Source organism: Myxocyprinus asiaticus, chromosome 21 (assembly GCF_019703515.2).
Source record: "Myxocyprinus asiaticus isolate MX2 ecotype Aquarium Trade chromosome 21, UBuf_Myxa_2, whole genome shotgun sequence".
In the NCBI taxonomy this organism is placed as follows: domain Eukaryota; kingdom Metazoa; phylum Chordata; class Actinopteri; order Cypriniformes; family Catostomidae; genus Myxocyprinus; species Myxocyprinus asiaticus.
The window spans coordinates 7,620,614-7,639,504 of record NC_059364.1 but is presented as its reverse complement, the minus strand read 5'-3'; the positions used below and the strand labels follow the sequence as shown (position 1 = coordinate 7,639,504).

At 36.2% G+C, this 18,891-nt stretch overlaps 1 protein-coding gene across 1 annotated transcript in view; it reads left to right on the top strand.

Moving 5' to 3' along the window:
* The window catches only part of cdh23 (cadherin-related 23), a 340,743-nt gene that overhangs the window by 199,730 nt on the left and 122,122 nt on the right, over window positions 1-18,891 (top strand). Inside the window, exons 12-13 of the mRNA XM_051648347.1 lie at window positions 10,347-10,496; window positions 13,789-13,947. Of these exons, the coding sequence (XP_051504307.1) occupies window positions 10,347-10,496; window positions 13,789-13,947 (309 nt within the window). The remainder of the gene's footprint in view (window positions 1-10,346; window positions 10,497-13,788; window positions 13,948-18,891) is intronic.

The window sequence follows — 18,891 nt, the reverse complement described above, 5'->3', positions numbered from 1 at the left end:
CGATAAATGTTTAAAAAGTAGCATGTTACATTGTTGTTACATGACCTCATTATGTTGCATATGAGTAGCATCTAGTTATTTTCATGGAGTTGGATATGGTTATTTTGCATTTGAATTCAATTTTGTGTAAAAATGCCTTAATGTCTGGCTATTTGATCAAATAATGAGTCAAAATAGAGATGTCCAAAATCGCAGATTTATCTGCTTCAAGGACATTCGTCACACTATAAATTGAAGGTGGGATACTAGAATTGCTTTATGAGAGATAATATTCCAGTGTACTCTGTTGTATACCCCACAATTATAGTAGTCAAATATAGCAGGCCATCCAGGTATTCAGTGCATACAGAAAATGTACATACTGTGCATACTATACATACTATAAACGGTAGAAGTAAAAAAAGTAATATGTTAGTACGCTATTTCGAACGAAGCCAGAGAGAAGTAATTAGACAGGGAAGAATTATCTCCACCAGTTGGTGCCTATTTTACCGTCCTGTTACTTTTGATTGCCAAATCAAAATTATATTAGTCTCCGATTATTATCCTCTTTCTCCTAAAGTAAGTGTCTTTACCCTACACCATTTGAGAACCCAAGAACATTGATTTTATTAAAAACTGAATATTATCCCTACTAACTCCTAACTCCTGCTAATTCCCATTTAGAGCAAGAGTGGTTGGAGCTAGATCGAATCCGACTTGCAGCATTTCCAAATCCATTCCTCCCTCCACTGTTCTGATCAATAAAAGAGGCAAAAAAGGAATTTGTTGTTTTCTAAAGTGAGGGCATTTCCTCTTGCAGAGGAAGTAAAACATCAGTTACATATTACAGCTCTTTCAAGACAAGTCTTTGCAGACAGCAAGCAAACACACAGCTGAGTAGAGATAGCTGACTCTTGATCATAGTGAATCTTGACTCTGATCCTAATGAAAGATCAACAAGAGTCTTCAAGAGTAAAATAACCACTTCAGCCTCTGTGTGCATGTGTTTAAAGAGGATTCTGGGGCTCAAGTTGAGTGTTTTATTTTGGCTTGAAATATAAGAGTTGAGGAAAGAGTTTAAGCTGTTCTCTCTCATTTCTTGACAGATTATAGCTTCAATCCATCAAGCTACATTAATAATGGCAGTTATGATGTGTAGACACACACACCCCTGCTGACTCCCCTGATGAAAAAATAAAAACAGCCTGAGCTGGTTTGCTGGTCTTAGCTGGTCTCTCAGCTTGGACAATGTTAGGGTTAGGTTAGCTGACAAGTGCCCATGACCACTCTAAAACCAGCAAACCAGATCATCCTGACCAGGCTTGGGGACCAACTTGGGCTTAGGCCATTCTGCGCTGTTTCTTTTTCAGCAGGGCTGCCAATACACACACTCAAATACCTGAGGAACTTATAGTAGTATTCCATACTATGCGTTTTCTAAACTTTCTCTGCATGGTTCATCTTCAAACTTTCCTGCTGATGTTTGTGTGACAGGCAGCTTTTATCTTCTCGGTAGAGGTTCAGGCAAATGGATGGGCAATTGCACTTATGGCCAGTGAGCGCTGACATCCGTACATATTGGATGGCTCTTTAAATAGCCCCCATCAGCCACAATGGCTCTCTAAGTGCTCCAAACAAAAACAAGGTGTTATTTTAACCGCCGTTGTAATTCCGCCATCGATCTAGGGGGGCACGCCTCCCCAGGGGGGTGCCAGGGCATGTCAGGGGAGGTGCGGAGAATTATGATAAATTCACCAAGTTAAATCAAAAGATAAATAAATGAATACAATAAAAATTTATTTTGAAGATAAATGGCTTGATAGACCATAGTCCAGCTTAATAGACAGTAGCTCTGTGGCTTTATAATTCTGTTAAATATCATGAATGAATGCATATCATGGAGAACGCATTTGTGCCGGTTGCGTGAGCACTAATCTCTCTGCTCGCACGTGGATTTACTATACGCTGCTCTATGAAATCTCCCTGCTCTCTTTCAGAGAGTGCGTGTATGCTCAAACCAGTCATGTGCACTCACAAATCTATTATAAAGCCATATAGCTCTGTCTTTGTTCATTCATCCAAATATTCTGCTCCTGTAGACGTGTTATTTAGAGGAAGAAACAACCGGAGTTTGAGGAATCAACTCGCCATTTACCCGGTAACGATTACAAGAAATGCAGTATAATACATGGTTAAATTTGTATTGAATAAGAATTATATTCTGATGATCGCTGATGAGATGTGAGCAAATCAAATGACATAAACGGTCAATTAAGAACATCTGTTGCGACTCTCATCTTCTGTCACCACAGTGGAAAACATAGCTGGACAAGTTTATATAGGACGCAGAAAATCCGAAAATGTGGAACAAAATCATGACGTTCAAAATGATATCAGGTCGACGTGTCTTCATGTGTTTGTGTTTGATTAACATAGAGACTCATGTGATGTGATTTTATCACAAACATAGGTGAAAAAATGTCAATAATCCCATTGCCATAAGGACAAACAGGTAGGCTATTTTTTACTAAAAATAATGCAAAATACTGTTTCATATTATTAATAGAATACTTACTTCACTTACTTCCGGTGTATGACGCATTGCTAAATGAGTCTTAATTTAAGGTTATTGATCATTATTGGTGAATTGCTCCAACGCCTGAAATATGATGATTTTTAATAATATAATATATATATATATATATATATATATATATATATATATATATATATATCAATAAGAGACTGAGAGGGTGGGGCTTACTGTTTAACACTTTGAAAACCCCTGATCTAGAGCGTCATCCACTGTGTCGCTTAGGTGTGGCCATGTTCCGAGGCTTTTGAAAACAAAAACGTGACAAAAGGTTTCTTATCTCTGAGGATGCTTGGCAGTTAGTTTATTAATTGTGGATAAAGATGTGTTCTGGATAGTTTGCGTTTACTGTGAATTGAACTGTAGAAGTTGACAGGTGGATGCGTAGTACTCTGTGTAATACACTCTGTTGGGCGATAATGAGCTGGTTTGGGTGACCCGATCAGTTTAGGTTTAGTTTTGGATTTGAGATGGGTGCGATGGCCATATTTCTGGTTCTGGTTTAGATGGTTACAGAGAGGAACATTTTACGTTCGAGTTAATATTGAAATCTCTGACTTTTGATTGCAGACTTTGGTATCTTGGCAAATCTGAGCACAGACTGTGATATTGTTAAGATATCTTCTGAAACACTAGATGGTACACAATACTGGGGTCTTTTTTCAGGGGAAAAATATGAGAAGCATAAGACTTCAGTCTTACAGTTAGTCATAAGACTTATAGTTTGATTTCTATGTTATTTTGTTGTTTTGGAGAAACAATTGATATTTTAAAGAGACCTCATTGTGATTTTATGAACATAGATGCATTAAAATGATGCCAAGATGACTTAAAAACAATCTGCTGAAGGTTTTTCTACAGTATTTACTTTACTGCAGTTTGGTGGTTTACTTTAGCTGCAGAGTTGAAATCTTAATCTTGTGGTTTTGGTCTTGAGACCTTTCAAGATCACATAATCATGGTCTTGGTGTGGCCCTTTTTTACTCAGTGTCTTGGTCTAGATCTTGGTCTCAGTTTATAGTCTCAGACAAGACCTATTTCCAGTGTTCTAGGTGATAATTACAGTACTGCAACCACATTTTGTTACAGTATCTTCACCTGAAACAAAAATTCCAGGTCTCTGAACAGCTACTTAGCCATTACACTAAGTGGCTCAGCACTCAACAAATAGATTTTTATTTTTTTTATTTTATTTTTTTTGCTCCTTGTTGTGTTGCTTAAAATATGCTAATGTAAGACAATTCTTGAACATTTTTGTCACAAGCTAATATCATTGCATGCAATTAATTAAAATGTGTAGAATAGAAGTCTGTCTGATCCATGTACCTAAGCAATTTTAAATATAAATTACTTAGAAATAACTTAAAGAATTTTCATTGGCCACAACCATTGGCCACGGTCATTGTGGTTTGTGTGTTTAGGACTCTGCATGCATGGTTGAAATGCTTGATTTAAAAACCATCTGCAAGATGTTGTTTCCTATTGCAGAGACTGCAAGTTTGCAGCTTGTTACACTTGCAATAACAAATATCTGGCAAAAAGCTGAAAACTGTAAAAATTAAGTTACCTCAATATAATTAAGATGATGACTTTGACCATTTTTATCTAGTAGATGTGACAAAATGAAGTTCGTACAAGACTTGATTAAATCCATTCAACCAAATTTGTTTTTTGTTGAACATATTTAATTTGATTTTTTGGATAAGTTTTCCTCAATTTTATTAAGTTCGATGAATGGTTCTTTTTTTTTTGATAAATACTACAATAAATTAATTATAATGGTAAGCCTTGTTCTTGGTCCAGCAGGTCTGAATTGTGGCCTTCAGGGGTCTGATAATGGTCTGGGTCTTAGGGGATCTGGAATTTTTCTGGGTATTAGGGTGTCTCCTATTGGTCTGGGTCTTCATCTTAGGGTGTCTGGTATTGGTCTGGGTCTTCATCTTATGGTGTCTCCTATTGGTCTGGTTCTTCATCTTAGGGGGTCTCCTATTGGTCTGGGTCTTCATCTTAGGGGGTCTGGTATTGGTCTGGGTCTTATGGGGTCTTATATTGGTCTTAGTCTTAGGGGGTCTGGTAATTCTCATGAACTTAGTATCTGAGTTTGGTCTGGGTCTTAGGTGGTCTGATATTGGTCTAGGTCTGGTTATTGTGGGGTCTGGTATAGGTCTGGTTCATAGGGGGTCTGGTATTGGTCTGGTATTGAAGTGGTTGTTTTAAAGTACGCTATGTAACTGCTGAAAATGATAAGCTGCACTTAAACCTTAAAACTAAAAAAAAAAGAAAAAAGAAAAAAACAAACAAAAAAAAAAACAAAACACTTATTTAGTCCATTACAGCCAGTGTGCTTTGTTGATTTGTTTAGAGATAATGAGGTGTTATGTCAGCAATTGCATTCTGCATCTTTTCAATAGCATTAAGGTTAATGTAGATCTGAATGCTTAACTCAGTATTAATGATTGCATCAATCCAGACACAAATTAACCAGCAGCTAGCTTGCTAATTAGTACAACAAACTTTTAACTTTTAAGAAAAATATTGTTTGTCTGCAGATGATGACATTTGCAGCTGTAGCTTTGTGTTTATGATCTTTTGCAGATCATAAAACAGAATGATTCAGACGAGAATGTTTGAACATATTAATCTCTTGATTATGTTTGTCTACTAGGGTTCAACTCTGATACGAAGCAAAATATCTCCATTACTTTCTCCTCATCTGTTTAGTGTCCGTTTATTCGACCAGACATCCCAATGCGATGCCTATGGCCTCCTTTTCAAATCCTCAAAAACAACGTACTGCCTGAGGAGCAATGTGATAGAGAGATTTTCATAAAAGAGAGATATAAAAGAAGTGAATATCATAAATTAACCTGGAGTTCTGGTCTTGTGCTCCCTCTTTAGCGTGGGCCACTATTCAGTTATTATCTTTATTTCACACATCCAGTCTCTCTCTCTCTCTTTTATTTTCTTGTTCATTTTGCAACTATTATACGTAAGCAAACACCCCAGGTTAAATGTTTATTGAACTCTGAAACTATTTTCTCTGTCCGGATCATTTCCCCACGTAGTCATCACGAACGGCATTGCCTGCAAATGGAATCCGGCGGGGATGTGTGTGTGTTTGTATTTGTATTTGTGTTAGCAACGTCCTTCCTTAAGCATAGAGCATTTGTTGTGTGTATACAAATATTAGGTCTGGGTAATATAGCTAAAAAATGATCAAATATCTCAATATTTTTTGTCTTTTGCTTGAATATAATATAATTGTAGCAAGTCACTGGATCTGTCGGAAGGAGGAAGTGGGACTCGGCGTATTCTTTTCCCAATGATGCCGTTTATTTATAATAAACAATGTGGCTTTTCAGCACACACACTTAAACGCACGTGCACACACACACTCAGGTGTTTGAAGCGTAGCTCTCTCTCCTCTGGTGTCTGGCTCCCTCTTATACCCCTCGAGCTCTCACTGCAAAATAGGAAACAGCTCTCAGAAATAATTCCCTCCAGGTGAAAATCCTTACCACTCTCATCTCCCGAACTCGCTCTCCATTCACAAACCGGCACTCGACCACACCCCCATCACCACAATAATATAATATAATATAATATATGCTCTGAATTAGCTTAAAAGGATTTATTTATTTTTTTCAGTCAGAGGAACCATCATTTCGACCAAACAGAAATTGAAGCCAGTCTGATTCAAAATGTTTAAAGTAAGAATTAAAATACAGTAAAAATCTACTTGAACATAATTAAGTCGTGTTTTCCACACTATTATTAACTACTGTATGAATGGAAGGATGAATTATATTTAATAATTTTCATTTATATGCACCAATATAGCAATGCAGAACAGTAAACAACAATATTTATCTATATATACATGTACTAAAACATTTGAATGCATTAAAAAAGCCACACATATGTATACCGTTAAAATACTGTTCATATAAGTTGCTGAAAAATGAACAAGGTGTCAGTATTTCTGATGAGAGAAGGCAACACGTGGATACGGATGGATACATTTTTCAAATGTTTGGAAGTAAAGTAAATACACCCTTATCTGTAAAATGCATCTCTAATATTAAAAGCATTCTTACACGCAAGATCACTGAATGTTGTGAGAATATTGGTTGAGGGACCAAAGACGAAAAGATGTTAATGGGACAAAACAGGTAAGTTCGCAGACGTCCCATGAAAGTGGTTATTTGAATTTTCACCCGGACGAAAATGGGACCTGTAGGGAACGTCTAAAATGGCCTGGCAACATCCTGTGTCGAACATTACAATATTAACAGAATGCAGACCTTAGCGAACGTCCCCTGTTTGTTGGGCCAATGTGTTGTGATATAAGTGCAGTACATTTTTATATCAGCAGAAAAATCAGCACAGATATATTGTGAATATTCTATATATACAGTACAAGTATATAGGGTTTTCAGGTGAACCACATACTGTCAATGTGTGTGTGTGTGTGTGTGTGTCTGTGTGTGGCGATCTGATAAGCCCAAAACCTCAACCCATCTTCTCCTTTTTGTGTGGTAGAGAGAGAGATTTTGCTAAAAAAGAAAGAGAGAAGAAGACAAGAAGGAGTGATTGTAGAGGCAGATAAGTGTGGACTTAGTAGAGATAAGCAGCGAGTAAACACCACGATAATCAATCAGAGTTTCTCCTCACCATGCTCAACATCATTGCTTTTTGAGTGTGTTTGTGTATGTGCTTATGCCCATGTGTGTGGGGGGGTCTGTATATTTACCTTGCTATCGGTTTGAGCTGTTATCCAGATATTTCTTCTGGTCTTAACTTGTTGTGACAGCTCACACAACTCTGTGGTTTGGAGTCAGCAAATCGCTCTATCACTATAACTGCCTCTTTCTCTCTCTCTCTCTCTCTCTCTCTCTCTCTCTCTCTCTCTCTCTCTCTCTCTCTCTCTCTCTCTCTCACAAAAACACACACATAAGCATTTTGTTTCAAGACCTCATGAAATCTAAATTATTTAATGTCTGGTTGCTTTGAGATTGTTGACTGTCGGCTAGCCGTCTAACACCAACTAGTTGCTTATTAAAGTAAACTAGTTTATCAAAAAAAAAAAAATAATATTTTTCTTTCTTTCTTTATATAGGTTTTATATTTTTAGTTGAGTTGCTTCTCAGAAAAGTTTGAAATTCATCTCATTTAAAGCACTGCTTCTACAGCCATACAATAAACAGATGTTTTTGGCCATTGTGTCGAATCTCTTGCTGTTTTTGAACATCCCATCACAAGCACTGCTTTTTTAAAATGGTGTGTCAAGTTAAAAATAGTTCAACTTTTAAAATAGACAAAATTAAGCAGATATATGCTTTTAAAATGTACAGTCTTTGCCTTCTAGGAAACGGCAAAAATATGCCACACTTAAGTGTGTATTCATCATTATTATTTTATTTACTAGAATCCTTAATTGTGAATGCCCCTCTAACTTAATTATAGAATCCCAATTATTTTCTCCATAGACAAATACATTTTTAATGATAACTTACAAACCTTTAAAGACAGACCTAACCATGAGCTCCGAGGTTGTTGATTGATAGTATGTGCTTCTGCTGAAACCATCAGTCTGCGTTATTTCTAATTCTTTAAATAATAATAATCGTTTTCAATAGCACAATTCCTGGTGAAGAACCACACAGAATGCTGAAGATAAAGATCCACCAATCAGAGAATAGTGTCAAACGAGCCCTGCAGTGACCACTCACTTCCATGATGCTCTGTTAATGATGCAACATACACTCTCAAACTACTTATATATTTGTATATATATATATAAATAGTTTGCAATAAAATATATTGTTGTATGCATCAATAACTTTAAATCAATAGTTTTACAGCTTTCCATAATTTTTAATTCAATTACATAATTCACAATGCTTCATGGGATTGTAGTTCATTCCCTCATTAAAGATGTTAATTACACAGTCTTGTATAGAAGGAACCTTTTAATATGTCCCATGTCAACTCAGTAGGAGTTTCAATAGGAAATATGTCATCACCGGAAAGATAACTGCACTCATCAAGCAAATACATGGGGTCTTTCAGAGTGTGATACAGTGTGTGTTTGAAGAATTTTCTTAAATAGTGATGAGTCATCATGGGGTTTACATCCTGCCATATGTCCTCTCTTCTCCTCGCCTGCCTCTGCCACACTCTCTCACGGAAGAGAGAATGACACTAATGAGGGATTTCCTATCATCTCTTTATTTGCTCTGAGTCTCTGTGTAACTGTGACAGCAACGTTTGTGTGAGAGACAGTGATGATTATTGCTAAACATTGTTATTTTATTATTTGAAGTGTGAAGTTTTATTCTGAGTCCATCTCTGTCAAAACTCACACCCACATTTGTTTAAAAGAACTGTAAAGGAACTTTTTGGAGTTGTAATGTGCAGTGGTTGTTAACTCTACCCAGAGGTAGTTGCTCAGAGGTTGTTCTTTCATACTTTATGAAACTTCATGGAGTTCTCAGTTATGTTTCTTTTAAAGGGATGGTCCACTCAAAAATGAAAATTCTCTCATCATTTACTCACCCTCATACCATCCCCAAAGTGTATGACTTTCTTTCTTCTGCTAAACACAAAAAAAAGTTTTTTTAGAAGAATATTTCAGCTCTGTAGGTCCATAAAATGCCAGTGAATGGTGATCAGAAATTTGAAGGTCCAAAAAGCACAAAAAGGCAGCATAAAATTAACCCATACAACTCCAGTTGTTTAATCCATGTCTTCAGAAGCGATATAATAGGTGTGGGTGAGAAACAGATCAATATGTAAGTCCTTTTCTACTATAAATAACCACTTTCACATTCTTATTCTTTTGTTTTTGGTGATTTGTAGTCTTTGTGCATATCGCCACCTACTGGACAGGAGAATGTATAGTAATAAAAGGACTTAAATGTTGATCTTTTTCTCACCCACACCTATTATATTGCTTCTGAGAATTAAATCACTGGAGTCGGATTACTTTTATGCTGATTTTATGTGCTTTTTGGACCTTCAAAGTTCTGGCCACCATTCACTTGGACCTACAGAGCTGAAATATTCTTCTAAAAAACTTAACTTGTGTTCAGCAGAAGAAAAAAAGTCATACACATCCGGGATGGCATGAGGGTGAGTAAATATGAGAGGATTTTCATTTTTGGGTGAACTATCCCTTTAAGTATAAACATTGTCTTAGATGTTTCTCATCAAATTCCTTAAGATAAAAGACAGAAACAAATTAGTTGACATACAGTAAGAGTATAGAGCTATAAAATGAACGTGGATAGCTCAGAAAATATGGTCATTGGAGAATTGGATGAGACATGTTTGAGTTCATATTAAAATATCTGCACTCAAATGCAGACTTGCAGACTTGATGAGTGTCTTGGCAAATCTAAGCACAGTTTGTGACATTGTTGAAATCTCTTCTAAAACTGTAGAGAAGACATATGTAAGAATACTAGGGTCTTTTAGTCAGGGCAAATATATATATATATATATATATATATATATATATATATATATATATATATATATATATATATATATATATATTGCTCTCCTTTTAATCTCATTGCTGTTTAAGAGACAATAAAGAGATTTTTTTTTCTTTCCTACTAATTCTGCCTGCCTCTGTCTCTCCTTTTCAGTTTAATTTGCTTTATTTGGCCTGACAAATAACTTATATGTATTGCCAACAAGTTTGCTGCTTAGTTGCAGACAGCTAAAATCATACAACGTGTAATCCCTCTCTCTGTTTCTGCAGGGAGTGAACAGCATGTTTCAGGTGGTACTGACAGGGAATAACTCAGAGCACTTCAGCATCTCTCCCACCTCAGTACAGGGCAGAGCTGATATCCGTGTGCGTGTGGCTGTCCCGCTAGACTATGAAACCATCAGAAGCTACAGCTTTTCTGTAAGTGAAACGTACACACACATAAACACACACACACACACACACACACACACACACATTCATTCATCGAAACTGCAGTTCCTTTCCAAATCTCATTTATTCATTTCCAATATGATCTGGTTAATATTTGTAGGTAATTAAGTAAAGTGTAGTTCTGGCACAAGTGTTTTTATTTGGGTAGACACTGATTCGCACTGTACAATGGACCTTTTTACATTTACAGGTTTGGAACAAGAAAGTAAATTATAGGAGACAACAGCAAATATAATTTATTATTTGCTCCAACAGCAAAATAAAAATTCACTATTACGTTTCCATAGCTTTACAAAAGAGAGGGAAAAAATATAAAGCAATATGGATTACAATGGTCAGAAGAGAAAGCAGTCAGATGCCAAGTTTCACTCACCTTATCAGCTGTATTTGAAATGCCATCACAGCAGCACCGACTAGTTTTTATTTTTAATTTTTTTTTTATTAATGCCAGTTTAATATAACAGAAAAAAATGATGTTAAAAACGTACATTAAATAATTAATATATATATATAAAAATCGAAAAAATTTATTTAATGGGGGGTTTCTGGGTAGCTCAGTGGTAAATGATGCTGGCTACCACCCCTGGAGTTCGCTTGTTCGCTAGTTCAAATCCCAGGGTGTGCTGAGTGTCTCCAGCCAGGTCTCCTAAGCAACCAAATTGGCCCGGATGATAGAGTGGGTAGAGTCACATGGGGTAACCTCCTCGTGGTCGCTATAATGTGGTTCGTTCTCGGTGGGGCACGTGGTGAGTTGGGCGCGGATGCCGCGGTGGATGGCGTGAAGCCTCCACATGCGCTATGTCTCCGTGGCAACACGCTCAACAGGCCACATGATAAGATGCTCGGGTTGATGTTCTCAGACACAGAGGCAACTGGGATTCATCCTCCGCCACCCGGATTGAAGCGAATTACTACGCCACCACAAGGACTTAAAAGCGCACTAGGAATTGGGCATTCCAAATTGGGTGAAAAAAAAAAAAAAAATATATATATATATATATATATATATATATATATATATATATATATATATATATAATGTAAAAAGTTTCTTAGATTTACGCTGCTAAATTAAGGCGGAAATCTGTCATCAGTCTGTAAAAAGAATCCATAGCAATAGTATAAAAAGCTGGTATGTACAATATTTATAATTTCATAGGTGTGTTGTGAATACATTTTATACATTTAAATACATACAAATATATTATAAATACAATAAAATCATTATTATAATAATTATTATGAATTTAATTAATTTGGTATTCTGTGAACCTAAACAGAGGATTTGTAAAGATCTGTGCGTTTCTTTACGGAATACTCCACGTTTCAATACAAGTTAAGCTCAATCGACAGCATTTGTGGCATGGTTTTGATTACCACAGAAATGTATATGAACATGTCCCTCATTTAATTTAAAAAAATAAAATAAATATGGGATACAGTGAGACACTTACACTGGAAGTCAATGTAAGTGCCTCACTGTAACCTCGATTTAAAAAACAAATTTAAGAAAAAGAGTGATGTCAAAAAAAACAATTTGTGGCAATAAACATAATACAACAAATGCTGTTCACAAATGGAATATTCCTTTAAGTTGTATAAAAAGAATCTGTTTTAGAAGCTGTTCCTACATGATAATGTATATAACAGCATACGTCATATGTGCAAATACCTATAAATGAGATCACGTAGTCATTTCGTATGTGTGTAAAATCAGTCATTGGATTCAGGGTGCCTGGAGAATTTCAACTGAAACTTACATTATATTAGACATTGCATGTATATCAATTTTCTCTAAATCCTCAAGTGCAATGAATCTGTGCCCAGTTTATTTTAACATTTAAAATAGTCTGAGAACAGATTGATATACTAGGACAGGGTTTCCCAAACGAGGGTTCGTGAAACTCCAGGGGGGTTCCTGAGAGAGAAAAGAAAGAGATACATTTTCCTTTTAACTATCTTTGTGTCTATGCAGCTTTACACTCTATCTCTCCCTGTACATGCTGCATGTGTGTGGGTGAGTCAAAGAGTAAATTACGAGTTACTTCCCATACAAAGTTATGATATTAAATTCATTTTACATGTCATTTTTACTTATTGAAGATGTATATATTGACTATATAATAATTTCAAATGTACATAAACAAATGCAATGACATACGTTTAAAAAATTATCTGGGAAACAAAAAAAGAAATAAGAGATAAAAATGTTGTAAAATTGTTGTATATTTTACTTCAGTGATGGATAATGATTGTATGGATAGAAATGCCAGTGGTGAAGTAAATAAAACAATATGTATAAATATTGTAAAAAGAACAATAGATGTATTAAAGGTTCATTTTAATGTAACCATGATAAGAAAAATTAAGTGCAAAGACGTACAATTAATTATACTTCAAAAGTTTAACATTACTTAAAATATCAGGATGTACTTCAAGGAGTTAGAACGGAACAAAGGAGTTCAGCTGACCAAAAAGTTTGGGAACCCCTGTACCAGGGCATTGGTTTTACTGTAGGTAAATGAAAAACAGAGGGTTAGAATAGTAAAAAGTAAATACTGAATAATTACATACATATAAACAGAGCAGTGCTGTCATGATAGTTGAGTTTGGATGTGTTTTTACAGTTGATTTAGTAGACTGAAGTTGCTCCTCCCTCCAGCAATAGAGTTACTGAACTGACAAATTACTGCAATCTACACTAGTACAAAACTCAAACACACTCACATACAGTTTTGTAGACCAAGACAGGCAGTTAATTCAACACAATGGTACCTCAAGTAATTTGTATGAAACTGAATGTTTTCAGAAATTTTCCAATATGAAATTTGGAAACTGAAAAAAAAGACTATGGACTTTTTTTGAGAGTGGCTTAGAAGGCAGCATAATTATACATGAGAGGGACTACATAAATAATGTAGGGTAGGACTTGATTTGATCCATTGGGATTTGAGTGGATCATAGATGTATGATGTAAGTGATATTACTGGTTAATATTAAGTAAAGACGTTTTAGAGGTGGAGAAGTACATTTTGGTAAAAGATTATGAAAACAAACATTTCGTTTTCTGTAGAATACATATACATTGTACAATTAAACAATAAAGCCTGTACATTGGGAGTGTGCATATTAATGCCTTCAAATGCTGCCTATGTACTGTAGGCAGCTCTCCCGGTTTTGAAACGGAGCCATTGTGTGGGATGTTTTGATGCTGAAGATCTAATGGTAGCTGTTGTCACTCTGCTGTTCTCATCTCCAGCTGTATGCGAATGAGTCTCTGGCTGAGCATGTGGGGTTTGCTAGAGTCTTCATTGACCTCATGAATGAGAACGACAACAGGCCGATATTCAGCCAGACGCTTTACAACATCAGTTTACCAGAGAGCACAGATCCTGGGGCATCTTTGGTTCAGATAAAGGTGAACACACACAAAATTTCCACACACACGTTCTCTTTACAAATGTTGACTACAAATAATGCCAAGAGCACACTACAAGACTAAAGCTAATTTAAAAACTCACAGTTTCTTGTTTTTTGTCACATTGATGCACACTTTACACAACTAATCGCACACTAGGTGTGTGGCTTTAAAATGTGAAGTTGCTTTTTACAAAGACTTGTAAGGTTTCCCTTTCAAACATGCGTTTCGGATGCCAAAGACGTGATGATACATTAGGATGTAAGGAACCTCACTGGCTCTCTTCTACAGCTCAGACATCTGTTACATTTCTCTCCCTTTCACTGGGTCACCATCATTAATTTGATTTCAACACACAGAGTGTCTAACAGCACTAAAGGTCATCACACACTATGAGCAGAACAGAGCATAAATCACTGTGAACAGCCACATGCAGCTCATAAATTCAGCCTGTTATCACTCTCTCTCTCTCTCTCTCTCTCTCTCTCTCTCTCTCTCTCTGTCACTCTTGAACTGGCACTGTTGGATGGTATGGAAATCAATACTGATCAATACACAGTCCAGCTGGATACATAAGGAAGCTCCTGGAATACTGTAGGGGCTGTACTGGTGTCTGTGTGCACTGATACTTATCATACAAACTAATTCTACATCAGTGCTTATGCATTCTGACAATATTTATGAAGAGCATTCCAAGGTCTTTGAGGAGAAACTTTAAATGCAATGACCATGCCTGATATGATGGTGATATTTGCTAGGAAAACCTTCTTAAGACATATTACTAAAACTTTTCTCTCTTTAATTTTAAAGGAATAGTTCACCCAAAAATTAAATATGTTCATTATTGAATGACCCTCATGTTGTTTCAAACCTTTATGACTATACGAATGTGTTGTGTGGAAAACAAAAGTCGAATTTCCTGTCTGCTTTTTCCATTTAATATACACTCACTGAGCACTTAATTTGGAACACTATGGTCCTTGTAAAGGAGATCAGCCGATTAGCAGTTACAGAAATACTCAAACCAGCCCGTCTGGCACCAACAATCATGCCACGGTCTAAATCACTGAGATCACATTTTTTCCCCATTCTGATGGTTGATGTGAACATTAACTGAAGCTCCTGACCCGTATCTGAATGATTTTATGCATTGCACTGCTGCCACATGATTAGCTGATTAGATAATTGCATGAAGAAGTAGGTTTAAAGGTGTTCCTAATAAAATGCTCAGTGAGTGTAATTCTTTTCTGTATATTCTTATGTGTAATTTCCATATAAGAACGTTAAAGGTGACTGGGTCTGTCGAGCTCCAACATGACATAAAAGCATCATAAAAGTATAACAAAAATAACCATATAACTGGCCTATATTACAACATTTAAACCTGACACAATGCATCTATTTGTGCCATTTGATTTGAGAGCTACAGTGGAGGGCACATGTAATGCTACATGTAACAGCTTGTGAAATCAATAGTGGTAACTTTACACTTAGTGCCCTGGAGCATGCTAACACAGACAGTTATGAAGCAGTTGCTTCATGTTTACACACTGGTTTTCTTTTTTCTCTCTCACTCTCATCATGTCTCAATTCACTCTTTTCTTTCCAAACATCATCTCTACCTGTAATGAAACTTCAAACAGCTGCTTTAAAGTGTTTAATGCAGCCTGATCTCATGAAATTTACGTTGCAATGGCAACATTTTCACAAACCAAAATGATGTGCTTCATTACACGTTTGGCTGCAGTTTCCCAGTGAAATGTCCAGCAGGGGGCGCCAAAAGCAAGTGAAATAATGTTGTAATCAGATGAGTTTTAATGAGTAAAACGTACCTCCTTAACCTAAAACTTTAGCCTAAACCTAACCAATAGTATCCTAAAAGGTAAATGAAAAGTGAACAAAACAGACATTCTTACCCTTAACCAACATCTAAATCTAATCGATAGGGTTTTAAAAGCAAATTCGACATGCAGGCCCATTCACTAAATTTCGTGTCACTTCTATGGCATTTTCACTTCACTTTTACTTTCATTTTGTGCGTCTTTGGCTGGGTTCAAGGCTCAGTCTCCATGTACAATGTCCAATTCTCTATCAGGTGAGCTAAAGCAGAAGCTAATTATGGAATATGTGTGTAAATGTAGTTGTGTCTGTCATGCAAGCGCTAAAATTTATCATTTTTCAAATGATGCGTTAGAGTAAAAGTGTTTCGATATCATAACATAGCAGGGCATGAGTAATAGAGCGAAAAATAAGTTTTTATAAAGTCTTATACAACCATAGTACCTGTGATTTGTGTGAAAGTGAATAAAACACATAGTTGTTGTAGCGCCTCTAATGTTAATTTCACCAGGAAACTGCACAAAACGTAGAAAGCGGCACGTGAAACTCAGTTTGCAAAAATGTAGTTATAGTAATGTTCATTCTGTGAGAATAGGTTGGTTTATTGTGAGCTTTAATTTGTCGCTTAGTTATTATTAGACACAGTTCACTATTGGCTAAGTCCAATTCCATCTCTGTCTGTCTCCATTTAGTACATTTATAAATAATTGGACTTGCAATTTTCACCTGGTAGACTATTAAAGAGACAAAGAAATCCCATAAACGTACATTGAAGGACGGACCCAAGCCATATCTAGGGACCAGAATATCATAGAGACTTGGAGATTAGGTCTTAGCAACTGCATAGCAACACTTAACACCATTCAGAACACTTTAAAAACTGCATGGCAGCCTGGCAATTGCCAAGAACACCTTAGCATCAGGACAGAGAGTTTTGGTGGGCAAGCACCACTTACATTTTCTTCAAAAAATACAACATTTAATTGTGTCTGCTCCTCTTTTGAAAACATATGTTGTCTTCCCGGTGTGTATGTGTTTCTGTGTGAGTGATATCCTGGGTGAGTTGTGTGTTTTTAAACAGATGTTTGGACTGCTGCTAATGTGCTGCCTGTAACTGACTAGAGCAGTTTATGAAAGGACTGTCACACACATATCCATATGTTCTGACATACACAATTACACACCTGTCAGATACCTGTCAGCTTTGGCTCATTATGATGGATGCTCATCCTATTTATCATCATTTATTTAAACTTTAATTTCATTTAAATGTGTTTAATCTTAATTTAGATACAGTATCAGAATAAAATGCATTTTTGCTTTGAATGGTTTCCAGACAAACATTAAACTGAGTGCAGGAGCAGATCACACTGTCAGAGCTGATTGTTACTTTTAAATGCCATTTTTAGTCCAACTTTCAACTTAATCTCTGCCTGGGAACCCAGCCTAAAGAGCTTAGACTGCTGTAGAGTTGCTGGATTCTGTGCCATGAGTGTGTGATAGTGTTTGTAAGAGAGCTGGAGACACTTTAACTCATGACTGAAGTGCATGCAATCACAACATTATGCCACTCTATACTTATCACTACTTTCACACTTCTGTTAGTTCTGTGAAGATTAAGTTTGTCATCTCTGTGGCAACAAACTGAATTACATTCTGTTTAAGTGATACAGCTGGGCTGGACATAATTAAATTTGCTCAACCAATGGTGTAAGTTTGGGTCGGGACTACCTTTTTATATAAACAATAGTGGGTGAGGGGAGATTGAAACTAGTTTGAAAACAGTCATGATTTTTGAAGTGCTGCTAATAGTGCAGAAGTTACACACTTTAATTTTAAAGGGGCCATATTCTTAAATGTTCTGGCATTTTTTTTTTCTTTTCTTTTCTCTGAGATAATGTTCACCTCTGATTACATTAATATCCCCTCATTTTTGCAAAATTATTTTACAGGGCTCGTTGTACATACTGCGACAGTTTCCTACACTAGACATTACAACAACAATTACTTTTATTCACTGTCAAACAAATAACGAGTCAAATGGCAGATTAGTTCATAAGCACAATTCTATCTTATGACATCTATACACTTTTACTAAAGTGCATGACTTAGTAAGGCGATACATTTTAACATTTGCATTAAATAACCAAATACATTTACAATTTCAGGCATGATGAAATTTTGCGATTGCTTAACTGATAGAGCATTGCAATTGTGAAACACAGGACCGGAATACAAATCCTGAAGAGCATGCAAGTCGACACATGAGGCAAAAGTGTCATACAAGCAACACAGAATGATGTGGTTGCTTCAGCGATTGCATTTTTCATGTCACACTTTCTTTTTATGACACTATGAGTTAGGTTTAGGTTTAAGGTTTAGTGTAGGGAGGTAGCTTTTTTTTTATTTTAAACTTGATAGAGCATTAACCTTAACCTCATCTGTTAGGAGAAAATGTAGTCTTTTAGCGGCACACAGTGGACATTTCACCTCGGAACTGCCGCGATATGTGTAAGAAACGTTGCCAAAGTCACATAATATTCATGAGATCAGGATGAAACAATCTGCGCTCAACTGTGCAAACTGTTTAGGTCATATTGAATCATCAGGTGTCTTGTTAATAATAAACATCAGCAATTCTTTTATAATACAGGAATTGAAAGGACATGCAGAGCAGCAGGTGCTACACATAGCCAGGAGCAGCACATTGTTAGCCTTTCCAGAAAATAATCTGTTCAATGACATGGCCCCTTTAACACCCTTTCAAACAAGTTCACCCCATTTAGCCTCTTTATAGCTTCCTTAATCCTTTACAATCACTTAGCATCAGCTCATATTAATTTGAATTGTGAATCCATACTGTCTGTCTAACATCGTCATATTAAAGCTCTGTTTTATTTCATTAAGTGAATTGTGTAGTGTTGAGATCCTGCTGTATAGGACTAGCAGTAGATTCCTGGCTCAATACTATTAATTATCTTTCACAGCGTGCCATTTTTCAGTGAGCTTCTAAAACAGGTGTGATACAACACACAACTACTGTGATACAGGTAGCTTCAATTAATAGCTAAGCAGTCATTTAGCACACTCTTTTATCCGAAGCAG